Source organism: Piliocolobus tephrosceles, chromosome 5 (genome assembly GCF_002776525.5).
Source record: "Piliocolobus tephrosceles isolate RC106 chromosome 5, ASM277652v3, whole genome shotgun sequence".
NCBI lineage: Eukaryota > Metazoa > Chordata > Mammalia > Primates > Cercopithecidae > Piliocolobus > Piliocolobus tephrosceles.
This window is the reverse complement of record NC_045438.1, coordinates 71,447,393-71,462,285: the sequence shown is the minus strand read 5'-3', so window position 1 is coordinate 71,462,285 and position 14,893 is coordinate 71,447,393. Positions and strand designations below refer to the sequence as shown.

Below are 14,893 nucleotides of genomic sequence, written 5' to 3'. Positions count from 1 at the left end.
CATATTTGAAAAAAAAATTTACAGATTTGATGACCATAAGAAAGTTTTCAAGTCTATGAGATGTAACAGAAACACAATCCAGAGCTGGTATATGGAATAAAATTGCCAACCAGCAAGCATATGGTAAGGTAAAGATCCAAATTCTCTCTCCACCAAGGAATCACCTGAGAACATTTTTTTCATTTATTTAAGAAATGAATTTTTATTAAGACCCTAAAATACCCCAGGTTCTAGTATAAGCACTGGAGATGGAGACTTTAACAAGAAGAATAAGATCCTATTCTCATGAAACTTACATCAGAGTGACAATAAACAAGTAAAATGTCAGATAATGATACATATTATGGAGAAAATGTTATGAATGGTTATAAGATAAAGAGTGATTGGGTAACAACTTATTGGCGTGAAGACCTCATTAAGGAAGTAATTTTTTAGCTGAGTTTAAAATGACAAAAAGGGATCTACCATCATTAAGATTAGAACAGAGTATTCCCAACACAGAGAGCAGCATGTGCGAAGACCCAAATCAGGTACTAGCTTGGTAGGTTTGAGGAAGCTGAAGACAGACATGTGTTTGACACAGTAATGAAGGCAAGAATGAAGTGAGGTCAGAGAGAAAGGGGGAGACCAGATTATGTAAGATCAGAATAGGAGTCTGGACATTTTATAGTTATAAACCTGCTAAATTTGGAAAATCTAGAACTATAGTAGTATTAATTACGCTTTTTAGTTATCAGAATTTGGAATATGATGAATTTCAATGTACAAACACAGGGGTTTTTCCAGTCATTTGTTTCATTTAGTTTGATTTTTAACCTTGGGAAAGTAACCTGAGTTAGTATACAATATTATAATTTCAAATTACATTTTCCTTCAAATATAATCAATTGATAAGAATATTAGTCTGGGAAGGGAAGTGAAGCAGTCAAAGTATAGTTTAAGTGCTGTTATTCACTGTGTACTAGGTGGGCATCTATAATAAGAAACTGAGCTACACAGCTTTTAAGCTGCCTTAGAGCTACATTAAAATTTTAATTTACTTTATCCTTATTTTAATCAAGATAGTGGTTTTCAAACCCTGAATTCCTACAAATCCTTCATGCTTGATAGTATTATAATTACTAATTTACTTCTGCCTATCCCCAGTCTGTCACTCTCTATCCTAAGCTCGTTGATAGATAAGGACTGTCTTTTTTTTTCTGTTCGAGACAGGGTCTCACTGGAGTTGCCCAGATTGAAGTGCAGTGGTGCGATCTTGGCTTACCACAGCCTCAACCTCCCAGGCTCAGGTAATTTTCCCACATCAGCCTCCAGAGTTGCTGGGACTATAACTGCGCACCACCACATCCAGCTAGTTTATTTTATTTGTATTTTTAGTAGAGACAGGGTTTTGCCATGTTGCCCAGGCTGGTCTCAGACTCCTGAACTCAAGTAATAAGCCCGCCTCGAACTCCCAAGGTGCTGGGGTTACACGCATGAGCCAATGCGCCCGGCCAGGATTGTCTTTCATAATTATGAATACTTACGCCAGGAAATTTTAGCTTTCCTTTATATAGTATGTTGTTTACAAGGAATCTGTTTTTGAACCTTACTGGTTCTCTTAAAAAAAAAAAAAGAAAAAAGAAAACTATACCTATCTGTTTTGCAGCATGTAATATATCTTTTAAGTCTTCATTTATACTTTGCATTTTACTCTTCTCCAGTTTTTCATCCAAAAATTTTATTATCTTCTTCCATGTCAGGCCCAAATCTAAAACTTGTTCATGAAGTTTAGATCGTTTTATCTGAAATAAGAGATCATAATGTAGAAAAATACTGCTTAAAGTTTTTCTCAACTCCAACACTGATTACATATATTTTGCATTACATTATACAACTTGGTACTACCCACAAGAATTCAAAGTTGTATCTATTCACATCCAAACTGAATACTCACAAAACAATTTTCCTTAAATGGGTTTTTATAGATTCTTATTTGTTTAAAATATATGTTTAATAAAAGCTTCTTTTTATAATTTTAATTACACTGCAAACTCACAAAATCATTTCATACAGCAAAGTAAAAAGTTCAACATCCAGATAATATTATTATTATTGTTATTGATAACATCACACGTCTTGCCATTTTTCTAATTGCTTGTTTTTCATACAGCTTAGACTATACTGTATATAAATCAGAGCTTCATGTCATGCTTTTTAATGAAACGCATTTATAGAAAATTAGACTCCCACGATAGGGTCAAATATATTCAAGTCAGCATTACTTTCTTAACCATGATCCTAGACCAGGTGAGGCATTTGGAAGATTCTTTTCTATACACACTCTTTTCTATTAGGTGACTTAAACAAGAGAAATTTATTTTCTCACAGTTCTGGAGCTACAAGTTCAAGATCAAGGTGTTGGCAGGTTTGGGTTCTTCTGAGGCTTTTGTATATTTGAGACTACAGATCTTTCCATTCTCAAGAACTAACCACAGAACACAACAGAAATTTTATTTCAGACCTCTGGCTTTGATCCACAGAGAAAACTCATGAAGCTTTCAAACCAAATGAAAAAGTAGTGGGTCAGGTAGAAAGCAATAATTTTACTACTGGTTAGAATGATGAAAATGCATAATTCACCATTACTTCCCTGCCTCCATTTTTTAATTTCAAATGAGACTAGTCATTCTGAGTTCAGGGAGAGGAGAATGGGCAAAGGTAGAGATGAAATAAGATTGGCCATAAAATGAATTAAGTTGTTACAATGGAGTCATAAGCACATTAAGGTTTATCTTATTTGTCTCTTTACTTTTGTATACATTGAACAGCTTCTCACATAAAAAGTTATATTAAAATGAAGTTCATCATTACTGTGTCAAACACATGTCTGTCTTCAACTTCCTCAAACCTACCAAGCTAGTACCTGATTTGGGTCTTTGCACATGCTGCTTTCTGTGTTGGGAATACTCTGTTCTAATCTTTTTTTTGTTTGTTTGTTTGTTTTGAGACGGAGTCTTGCTCTGTCGCCCGGGCTGGAGTGCAGTGGCCAGATCTCAGCTCACTGCAAGCTCTGCCTCCTGGGTTTACGTCATTCTCCTGCCTCAGCCTCCAGAGTAGCTGGGACTACAGGCACCCGCCACCTCGCCCAGCTAGTGTTTTGTATTTTTAGTAAAGATGGGGTTTCACCGTGTTAGCCCGGATGGTCTCGATCTCCTGACCTCGTGATCCGCCCATCTCGGCCTCCCAAAGTGCTGGGATTACAGGCTTGAGCCACCGCGCCCGGCCTCTCTGTTCTAATCGTAATGACGGTAGATCCCTTTTTGCCATTTTAAACTCAGCTAAAAAATTACTTCCTTAATGAGGTCTTCATGACAATAAGTTGTTACCCACTCTTTATCTTATAACCATTCATAACATTTTCTCCATAACATGTATCATTATCTGATTAAGTTAAAATAAAGCCATTAGGATGGGACTTAATTATCTGATAGATCTTGTATCTAGATATGCTTGTGCAGAGGACAAATCATGTGAGGACACAGCAGGAAGGCTGCCTTAACTGCAAGCCACACAAAGAAGCCTCAGAAGAAACCAAGTCTGCCAACACCTTGATCTTGGACTTCTAGCTCCAGAACTATGAGAAAATAAATCTTTGTTGTTTAAGCCACCTAATCTGTTATTCCTAATTTTTTATCACCTGATTTTGTAACACCTAATTTTGTTATTCTGTGCAAACTAATATACCACATTCAGAGACATTTCTAAGAATCTTTCCTTTAAGTATCTTATAAGTACATGTCTAGAATTTTCTGGAAGTCTTGATAACATATACTTTTAATTTTTCCATAATATTAAACTTGTAACTACATATGTAATTTATTTTATACCTTTATAAGACTCATATAAGTTTATACATCAGAAGAAATTACTTGCTAAACCTCTAAAATGCCCTAATTTGCGATTCAGAAAATGTAGTCATTGAACCTATACAGGAAAGAGACTGAAGAAGTTCCTTCGATAAAACAAAAATGATCTTCCAAAGTAATAATTGCCCATTTCTGACCTAGTGAGATCTACCCATATTTGTAGGAAGGGTAACATTAGCATTATTTATTATAAAATTAACTCATATAAGGAAATTTTCCATACCATAATTACTAAAGCAGGGGTCAGTCTTTACTATAAATGTCAAAGCAGTCCATGTACATTTAATTTTTGTTTCTTACTAAAATGTATTTCTGAAGTTTTAGTCATAAAGTAGCTTTTAAATTAACAATGTTTCTTAAGTTTTAAACGCCTTTCTTACCAGTCATAATGACAAGTCATTATAATGAGATCAACCTCTGAGTTCAAGAGATTAATATTCATATTTCTCATAAGGTACAGACACTGCTTTTGTTCATTCGATAAGAATTTTACCGGAGACCTAAAAACTTACTCAGATAATCCAGAGGTAAATTACAGGATTAAGCTACAAACATAACTGTAGTAGGGAGCTGAACAAAAGAAAAATTAACAAAGGATTCAATTATCATAGTTCTGATTATTCCCCTTGACAATATGGTTTTAGGTGCTAAACATAAGTATTCCCATAGGAAACAGCAGCATACACATTCTCCATCTTTGTCTTACACCAAACAAGATAAAACTTCAATGTTAAACACATAGAATAGAGAAATTCTAAAGAATGTCAAATAGTTGTCCATAGTCTATTTATAATAATGTTCAACATTTCTACCTTTAACAAATCTACCTTTAAGTCAGCCACTTCTTCATTATAATTATCCTGCTTGGTGACATTTGAAAAGGAACGCAAGGCTCCTGTGAGACGAGGTAAAGCCATCTATTATTCAATCAGTGATCCATACAAGAAGAAACCTGAAACTGAAATGAAACAAGATGATATTTATCCGTTCGGAAGAGGTGGCAGAGGTAATCAAACTCAACAAATTAGCCTGTACCAGAAAAAAAAGAAAAAAAAAAGTTAAAAAGCAATTGTAATCAACGTTGAAAAATTCTCCTGACATATTTTCTATCCGTGAAGTTTTTTTGTTTGTTTTTATAAAGCATTAGCTATGGTTGCAGAAAGGAAAAAGAAACAAACATTTCCTCAAAACTGGGTTCTGTAGATTCCTAAGTACAGGCCTCAAATACTATATTACTACTGCCAATAATATTGAAAGAGATGAAACCACTTATTCATCTTTTTCCCTAATTTTGTTTTATACTCACTGATTTCAAATTACACCACTTTCCAGTGGTTTCCTCTGCTTGGAATGGTTTCCCTTGATGTTGCTATAGCTGGCTTCACACTGAACTCCTGGCTTAAAAGATGCCTCCTAAGATGGAGCCTTTCCTGACCACCCCATCTAAAACAGGTGACTCAGTCACTGTCTATCAAAGCCCAAAATTTTAATTCTTTTTATAGCATTAAGTAATATTTGACACTTTCTTGTTTATTTACTAATGCATGTGTTGTTTCACCCCACAAAAAGTAAGCTTCATGACAGAAAGACCTCTTAATTTTACTAATCTCCCCAGCAAATAAAAAACAGAACCAGAATATTTTTGGTACTCAATAATTATCTGTTAATGAATAAATGGAAGACAAATGAGGAAAAGGCAAAAATGGTAATAGACTCAACAACAAGCCAGAAAAGAAAACAGCTGATGGGGGGAAGAACATACAGGGAAAAAGAGAATTCAGATGGCCTGGTCTAATCTCCTCCTTGACAGGCTGATGACTAAACAATTTCTAGGCAAAAAGATTAATAATATTTACTATTAGGAGAGTCGTGATCTATGAAAGACTCTTGGAGGATTGTACTAGTTTAAGATTGCTTATTATAACACAACTACTATCTACAGATTTATAAGGCATGGCTCCCTGAAGAATGTCACATAAGCTATTAAGTCTTTAAAACATCCCAGCTAGGAAAGATTTTGCCCCACATGGGACATCTGGCAATATTTTAGATATTTTGGTTGTCACAACTATCAGGCAGGTGGAAGGGGACTATTGGTTTCTAGTGGATAGAGGCCAATGATGCTACTAAACATACAATACAGAGGACAGTTCCCCAACAACTAAGAATTATCTACGCCAAAATGTCCACTGTGGGAAGGAAAGAACTGGGAAAGGGAAGACAGAATGTCTCAGACTATTCTCTGCTCCTGCTATTCCTCTTGATTACTGTATTCCTGAAGTTATCAAAAAGGGTAATACTTGGAAAAATCTCCGACCTATATATTAGAATAATCAGATACAAAATACTTATCTATAACAACTATAATAGAATTTTTTAAACAATGAATTATAAAATACAAGTAGGATGATCTGAAAATGTAACTTTTAGAAATAAAAATATATACTTGTTAAATTTTAAAACAATCAACAGATGAGTTAAATAATAGCTAAAAATAAAAGTGATAACCTGGAAGAGACTTGAAGAAATAACCCATGCATGCTGTCACAAACAGACTAAGTACAAATAATGCAGGATAAATAAAAACAAATGGGAATATGTCAATAATCATAATAAATACAAATTAAACTTACCTCTCTAAAGACTGACAGGATGAATGCAAAACAACAAAGAAGTAAAACACTAGGGCTACACCGAAAACATAGGAAAGGAAAGGCTGAAAGTTAAGGGATAGGGTAAGATCTTCCTGCAAATAACCAAACGTAGCTGGTGGCTATATCAAAAATATCAGATCAGACAAAATTGGCTTCAAAACAACAGGTGTTCGGGAGGAATTAAAATAAAAACTCTCTACATAATAAGATAAAGCTCACTAAGAAGACTTAAAAGTTCTGAATTTGTATGCACTGCTAGGATAGTCTCAAAATAAAACAAATAGACCTCAAGGAGAAAGTGACAAGTCAAACATCAAAGTAAAAGTTTAAAGACCTCAATTATTGACAAGTCAAGCCAACCTTCCCTCCAAAACAAAAAATCAATAAAGATATAGAGAACCTGAAGAGTACAATTACTAAGTCTGATTTAATGAACAAATACAGAAACCTGAACTTGATTTTTAAAAATGCATATTCTTCTGAAGTACACTTGAACAGTTTCAAAAATCGTCTATGTATACTCAGCCATAAAGCAAGTCTCAACCAATTACAAAGAATAAGTGTCATATAAGTCAGAAGTTACTAAACTTTTATGCAAAAAGAGAGTAGTAAAAAATTTAGGTTTAGGCCGGGTGTGGTGGCTCATGCCTAATCCCCCCCACTTTGGGACGCCGAGGCGGGCAGATCAGCTGAGGTCAGGAGTTTAAGACTAACCTGGCCAACATGGCAAAACCCCATCTCTATAAAAATACAAAAATTAGTCAGGTGTGGTGGCAGGCGCCTGTAATCGCAGCTACTCAGGAGGCTGACACATGAGAATCGCTTGAACCTGGGAGGCAGAGGTAGCAGACAGCCGAGATGCTGCCAGTGCACTCTAGCCAGGGTGACAGAGTGAGAATACATCTCAAAAAAACAAAAACAAAAAAAATTAGGTTTAGCAAGCCACATGCAGTCTCTGCCATATATTCTTTCCTTTTTTAAAAAATGACACTTTAGAAGTGTAAAACCCATTCTGGGGCTCAGGGTGACCAAATCTGTTTACTGATCCCTGAGAAGGGGTCACAATTCTTTGAGCAAAATAGTTAAGATTACAGATCAAAAACAAAAAAATGAGGTATTGAAAACAAACATGATAGCACTACAGATCAGTAAAGAACTGGTATGAGGACAGCTGGGGAAAAAACAGTTGGACTCTACATCACACTGGAAAATTTTAAACAGAGAAGTCAAATGATACAACTTACAAATAAACTTCCAAGTTAGCTGACTTCAGATTTCAACTACCTGCTAGGAGTGAATTCAGAAGAGCATGGAAATAAGATGATTCAGGGAATCACATCTGGATTTTTCTCACACTAGATAACATACTTCCTGGAGCATGTGGAAGAAAAAAATGAAAGCAAGAGTCAGTGGACAGTACAGAGCAGAGATTCTCAAACTTTATTATATAGTGAAACTACCTGGAGGGCTTCTTGAAAAACAAACTCGCTGAACCCTACCACCTTACTCCCTTCACCCCAATATTCCAATTCAGCAGATCAGATGGCACTGAGATGAGGTTTGAGAATTTACATTTCCAACAAGTTTGCAGATGATGCAGCAGGTCAAGGATCATAGTTGAGAACCACTGTCTTAGAGATGATGTCTTTTATTCTTTTTTTTTTTTCTTTTGAGACGGAGTCTCACTTTGTCGCCAAGGCTGGAGTGAAGTGGCGTGATCTCGGCTCACTGCAACCTCCACCTCCCAGATTCAAGCAATTCTCCTGCCTCAGCCTCCCGAGTAGCTGGGATTACAGGCGTGCGCTACCACGCCTGGCTAATTTCAGTATTTTTAGCAGAGATGGGGCTTCCATATTGGTTAGGCTGGCTTCAAACTCCTGACCTCGTGATCCACCCGCCTCGACCTCCTAAAGTGCTGGGATTACAGGTGTGAGCCACCGTGCCCAGCCAATGTCTTTTATTCTTAAATCACCGTTTAATGTTGTTTCAAGCCAATAATGGCCAAGGAAGTAATTCATCTATTAAGAAATCCAGCCAGGAAATCAAGCCGGGTGGATCGCTTGAGGCCAGGAGTTTCAGACCAGCCTGGTTAACATAGTGAGACCTCCAACTCTACAAAAAAATTTTTAAAAGCCAGGCAAGTGGCATGCGCCTGTAGTCCCAGCTACTCAGGAGGCTGAGGTGGGACAATTGCTTGAGCCTGGAAGGTCAAGGCTGCCGTGAGCCATGATTGTGCCACCGCACTCAGCCTGCGTGACACAAATCCATGGCCTGAATTCAGTGCATAGCCTGGTTCCTACCAGCCTTTCTCAACTGGGGTCTGTAAGAGAATATAAGACTTGACTTTTTATCAGTTCTCCCAAGAATTGTACAGAGTATGTATGTACATTGTACATGTCATCCATAGAGAGGAAGTAAGGTATACAATGGATGCCAAAGCATTGGGGTTTTAATTTTCTACCCACACTGAGACACTGCAAAAATGTATTCAAGATGACTAAATTTAGTCAAGTCTTTAAAGAAAGGCCCTGATAGTAAACTAAACATACTCTGCCTCAGAACCTACCTTTTACCACACAAGTTAGTGCTTTCAAAATGTAGCATTAAAACAAGAAACATGATGTATTAATACTGTGCCTCAGGCATGATATTACAAATTAATGGGGTACTTGGGACCACTACTTTCACCATTTTTATATACATCACAGTAATGTCCTGAATCCTCTGTGCCTTTCTTTTTTAAAAAAAGTAGAAAGCGGGACTTCATTTTTATTCTAACTCACAAACCTAGCAAATACTAACAAGATAATACACTCAACCTCTAAGAAGAGATCTAATATTAGGATTCTGTAATGAGGTCACATTGTTTCAAACTACAGTAACTGAAAACTTTAAAGCTCCCTGAGATCTGAGTAGAAAAACAAAGGGGGGATCATGGCAGACAGAAGGCAGGACTAGACTGCAGCTCCCACTCTTGACAGAGCAGTGTGTGGAGTCTTGCATCGTAAACTCTTGCTCCAGAGCAACAGCAGGAATAAATCAGGAAAGCCAAGAGAACCCACAGACCTTCTGAAGGAAGCAAATTGCTCCTGCAGGACCCAGGATACACTCCAAATACTGCGCTGGCATCCATGACTGAGACCCATAGATGGTTTACATCACAGAACTCTGTGCAGACAACCCCCAGTACCAGCCCAAAGCCTGGTAGACCTGCTAAGTGGCTAAATCCAGAAGAGAGATATTACAGCTTGGCTCTCAGGAAGCCACATCCCTAGGAAAAGGGGGACAATACTACATCAAGGGAACAACCCGTGGGACAAAATAATCTGAACAACAGCCTTGAGTCCTATACTTTCCCTCTGATAGACCCTACCCAAATGAGAAGAACCAGAAAACTAACACTGGTAATATGACAAAACATCGTTCTTTAACAGTCCCCCCCAAAAAATCACACTAGCTCACCAACAATGGATCCAAACCAAGAAGAAATCCCTGATTTACCTGAAAAAGAATTCAGAAGGTGAGTTATTAAGCTAATCAAGGAGGCACCAGAGAAAGGCAAAGCCCAATTTATAGGGAAAAAAAAAAAAAAAAAGAAACAAGAATGAAGGGAGAAATCTTCAGTGACACAGACAGCATAAATAAAAAACAAAGCTTCAGGAAACAATGAACACATTTATAGAAATGCAAAATGCTCTGGAAAGTCTCAGCAATAGAACTGAACACACAGATCTTCAGCGCTCAAAGACAAGGTTTTGTGCTTAACCCAATACAAGAAAGGCAAATAAAAAAAATAAGAAAATATGAACAAAGCCCCCAAAAGGTCTGGGATTACATCAAATTACCAAACCTAAGAATAATTAGCATTCCTGAGGAAGAAGAAAAATCTAAAAGTTTGGAAAACATATTTGGGGGAATAATCGAAGAAAATTTCCCCAGCCTTGCTAGAGACCTAGACATCCAAATACAAGAAGCTCAAAGAACACCTGGGAAATTCATCACAAAAAGATCATCGCCTAGGCACACTGTCATCAGGTTATCTAAAGTTAAGATGAAGGAAAGAATCTTATGAGCTATGAGGCAAAAGCACCAGGTAACCTATAAAGGAAAACCTATCACGTTAACGGCAGATTTCTCGGCAGAAACCCTACAAGCTAGAAGGGACTAGAGCCCTATCTTCAGCCTCCTTAAACAAAACAATTATCAGCCAAGAATTTTGTATCCAGCAAAACTAAGCTTCATAAATGAAGGGAAGGTACAGTCTTTTTCAAGCAAACAAATGCTGAGAACTTGCCACTACCAAGCCAGCACTACAAAAACTGCTAAAAAGAGCTCTAAATCTTGACACAAATCCTGGAAACACATCAAATAAAGCTCCCTGAGATCTTATCAAAATAATCAGCATGAATTATGCTTGTCAAGGGAATGAAGCAAAGCACATTACCAGATTTGCTATTTTTATTTGATGTGTTTTCTTCCCGAGGTTGAATGACCAACACTAAAAATGTAACAGTTCATTAGCTGATTGTTACCTATAAATCATTCATACACAAATATTTGAGTTTCTCCTATCTACTAGGATCTGGGCTAGGCACTGGATGTTAATAAAGTTTACAGTTCCTCAAAACACATTGTATTTTGTACCAGGAAAAAGATTCCCTTTAAGTTGTGTTTGAAATGTATAAAGGTCAAATTTAGAAAACAAATTTTAAATCTTATGTTATTCATTTACTCAGCAAATATGTATAGATCACCCACCACATATTAGATATTTTATGAGGCTCTAGAGATTAAAAAAAGAAAAACATTTTGATATGATTGCACTTGCCCTCAATGATGAGTTTACAGTATGGTTGGGAAGAAAGAAAAATAGTTGCAATAATTATGCAGCTATAACTGTAGGAAGACAGGGAAGGAGCATCTAAAGGGGTAGGAGGGCACTAGATATAAAGGAAGGAAGCTGAGCTTGAGCTGAGACTTAAAGGACCTAGACAAGGTTATTATAAGGGGTAAACTATGAGGGGGAAAGCCAAAATAAGACTCAATTACTTTTAAAACCCCTACAGAATGTGCATTCGGAAACTGATGAAATAAGACCTAAAGATGTAAGCAGAGACTAAACAACATGTCTCAAATTAAGCACTTTTCATTCTGATAATCAGAATCACTGAAAAAATATTAACATGTTATAGAAAAATTACTCAGATTTGCATGTGGTGAACTGTCAAGGTGGGGTCAAACAGTACACAGACAAACCAGTTGGAAAGTTTTTCAACAAACCAAGTGAAAGATAAAGAGGATAGAATTAAGCCAGGGAAACACATAAAAGGATGGATTTAGGAGATCAGTATACTTGGAAGACAGAATCAATGTGGAATAGGATTTAAAGAAGGAGAAAGCAGCAGGACACTCAAATTTCTGGCTTAGGAAATGTTGAAGAGTGGAGGACTCTATATGTATAGAGGGCATCAGGAAGAGGAATGATAATTCTGTTTTGGAAAACTTTAATTATGGGCTATCAAGTGGGATATATGGTTTTGGATTTCCTATCAGAGGTCTGGGCTGGAAATCCAGAATTTCATGTTATCACTTCATCACAGTTAAAACCATGGATGAACATAATATTCGTTTAAGTCAAATATACATAAGCCCATGGACCCTCTTCCTAAGAAAACAGACATACATACATATAAACAACATTCTGTACTCCATTTCAAAAGCTGCATGAATGCCCATTAATGCACTCTACTCCGAAAGGCCTCTTGGAAGTAGACAGTAGAGAATTAAGAACAGAGTTCTAAGAAAGTGATCCACAAATTGGTTGTCATATGGAAAGAGTGATATGACAAGAGAAAAGAAAGTTTCAAATGATATGATACAGTCCACTGTACGCAGCAACTCTGAGGTCCCAGATGACTAGCACACCTACTTTCCAAAAATGGTAGAAGGTAAATCTCAGTGAATTAAAGGATAAATGCAAAGGGAGAAAATACGGAAAAAAAAAAAAAACCCTACAAATGGGTACATGCTATTCTTTCAAGAAACTAAGAAAGAAAAGGAGAAAAAGCAGGAAATACTGAAATAATGTGGTTTAAGAGTTTCTGAAAATACAGGATACAGTTGATCATGATTCTATCATAATCAGGGGAGAACAAAGACAGAAGGAAAAGTTGAGCAATCAGGAGAAAGACTATGACTGATGGAGTGGAGTCTCTGAGACTGCAGGCGAGAATGACAACAAAAGCACAGGTCTAGAGAGACTTGGATAGGTGAAGGAGTATGGAAGGAAGGATGAGTGGAAGTGAATATAGCTATAACATGGTTAAGCAGAGGGTGAATGAGGACAGAAAAATATGGTAAAAGGGAGTTCCACCAAAATGACTCCTATTTTATTTGAGATATGCTGAGACTGTTCAAACAGGTGATGAGATGGGATTTTTTCTATTACAGAGGCAAAAGTCTGAACTTACCACCCACAATAACAGACCAAATATTTTTCAGGTAGCAATGAATGCCTCAGCTCATATTGCAAACAATTTAAGGTGGCAGTAATCTGGCATAGGAACAAAGGTTGGTGTGAACCTGGGTTAAGGTTTGGTAACACAGGGGTTGTGGGACAATGAAGCCTAAATGATGAGGGTTGTTAAGTGCTTAACTTTAGGCCTAGATGAAAGGAAAAGATGTTCAACTAGGAGGTCTTAAAGACAAATCATAACATTCATAGTTAAAATTTCTGGTAATATCACAGTGAATAAGGATTAAGAAAAACTGGCCTACATAGCAATTTTTACCTTACTAATTTTTACTCCACATTTAATATGGTCCACTAAATGATAAATACATAAATGAAAAATTCTGTTAATAATAAATATTTAATGCCCCAGAACAAATATAATTTCTAAAGGATTGAAACCCTAAAAGCCTATTTCTGTTAGTCAGAAGTACTGACTGTGGCTATCTGAACAAATCTTTAAATTGTTAAACGTAAGTACAGATAAAAAGAAAGTCTTGAAAATGTAACTGCCCTTTTTTACATTCCAAATAAGGAGAAAACTATTCTAATGGTAGCATATTTCCTTTTGCGAGATGATATTAACCAATAATTAGTGAGCTAGAATTCCAGTACACACTATTCTGAAGTACTACATATAAAAATTGTAACATCTATTCTTCTTAAACCAAACCTGTGTTTCTAAACTCTAAATGGTCTAACTGCTTGATAGCAACTTTAGGAAAATATAGTTACTGTATTTTTTCATTATAAACAAATGAGAAAATCTCTAAAACAGTCAAACTATATTTCCTAATAAGTTCAGTTAACAATTAGTTACTGGCAATTATAGATACTAGGGAATTATTAAAGGGACAAAAATAGTCAAAGTGATACAGTGCAGATTAAGGGATAAAACCACTGACATGAAGAAGCAGGTTGTAAATGGAGTAAAATTAGAATTTAAGATTTCAATACTTAAAATACAATCTTGTACCCACAAACCCACACCTTGAAAAATGAACAGTGAATAAAGATTAAACAGTGAATAAGAATATTTATATTTTATTGTGCCTTTTTTAAAAATTGAGTTGTGATATTGTTAATATTAGCAAGATCAGAACTCAGAAAAATAGCCATCATCGACACATATATACAATCCTCCATTATGCCATTTCAAAAGGGGGTGATTTTTCATGGTAAATCCTAAAGATAATTTTATCTCTTACTTGTATTAAACCTTATTACCATCAATTGGTTCATACAGCAGAGTCTAAGCACATTTTACTTTCTGGAATCTACCAAACACTGTAGGCCAAAAAAAGAGGAAGGTAGAGTCAGACAAAAACAATAATTACTAGAGATTCTGCTTACATTTCAGGTATTGAATACCTGCTCTAGAGTGAATGGGGGATGGGCAACAAGAATCTTGCTCTTTTAGTCTGTTTCAATCACCACATGCATCTCAAAATGTGAGCATCTTGATGCATTGCATGACTCTAGTTTTTAACACTTTTTCTCTTTTTTTAAAAAACATACAAGGTGGTGACCAAACACAGACCAACTTTTTCACTGGGAGTTCAACTAAAGAAACTGTGATACATTCCAAGTCAGGATGAAAAACACGGCTGTGTAGGAAGTGCTGAGAGACAGCATGTTATGCCAATCTGATGTCCTCTTAAGGGATTCTCAAAGGTAATCTTAGCTATTCACAGTTTCCACCTAACAAGTTCACTTTAGATGCTAACTCATTCTTAAGTAAGAAGCAATTGCTCTTGAATAGTTCCCAGTCAAGTTAGGAAACACATCTGAAGCATGTAGAATATAGAAAGCATGATAAA

At 36.3% G+C, this 14,893-nt stretch overlaps 1 protein-coding gene across 2 annotated transcripts in view; it reads right to left on the bottom strand.

Annotated features, from left to right (window-relative positions):
- Positions 1–14,893, bottom strand: part of ASCC3 (activating signal cointegrator 1 complex subunit 3) — a 389,336-nt gene that overhangs the window by 371,280 nt on the left and 3,163 nt on the right. For both annotated transcript variants that reach the window (XM_023205913.2, XM_023205914.2), the window contains exons 2-3: positions 4,736–4,866; positions 1,634–1,784 (exon numbers count right to left, since the gene is read on the bottom strand). In XM_023205913.2, the coding sequence (XP_023061681.2) occupies positions 1,634–1,784; positions 4,736–4,825 (241 nt within the window). In that variant the 5' untranslated portion in view covers positions 4,826–4,866. The remainder of the gene's footprint in view (positions 1–1,633; positions 1,785–4,735; positions 4,867–14,893) is intronic.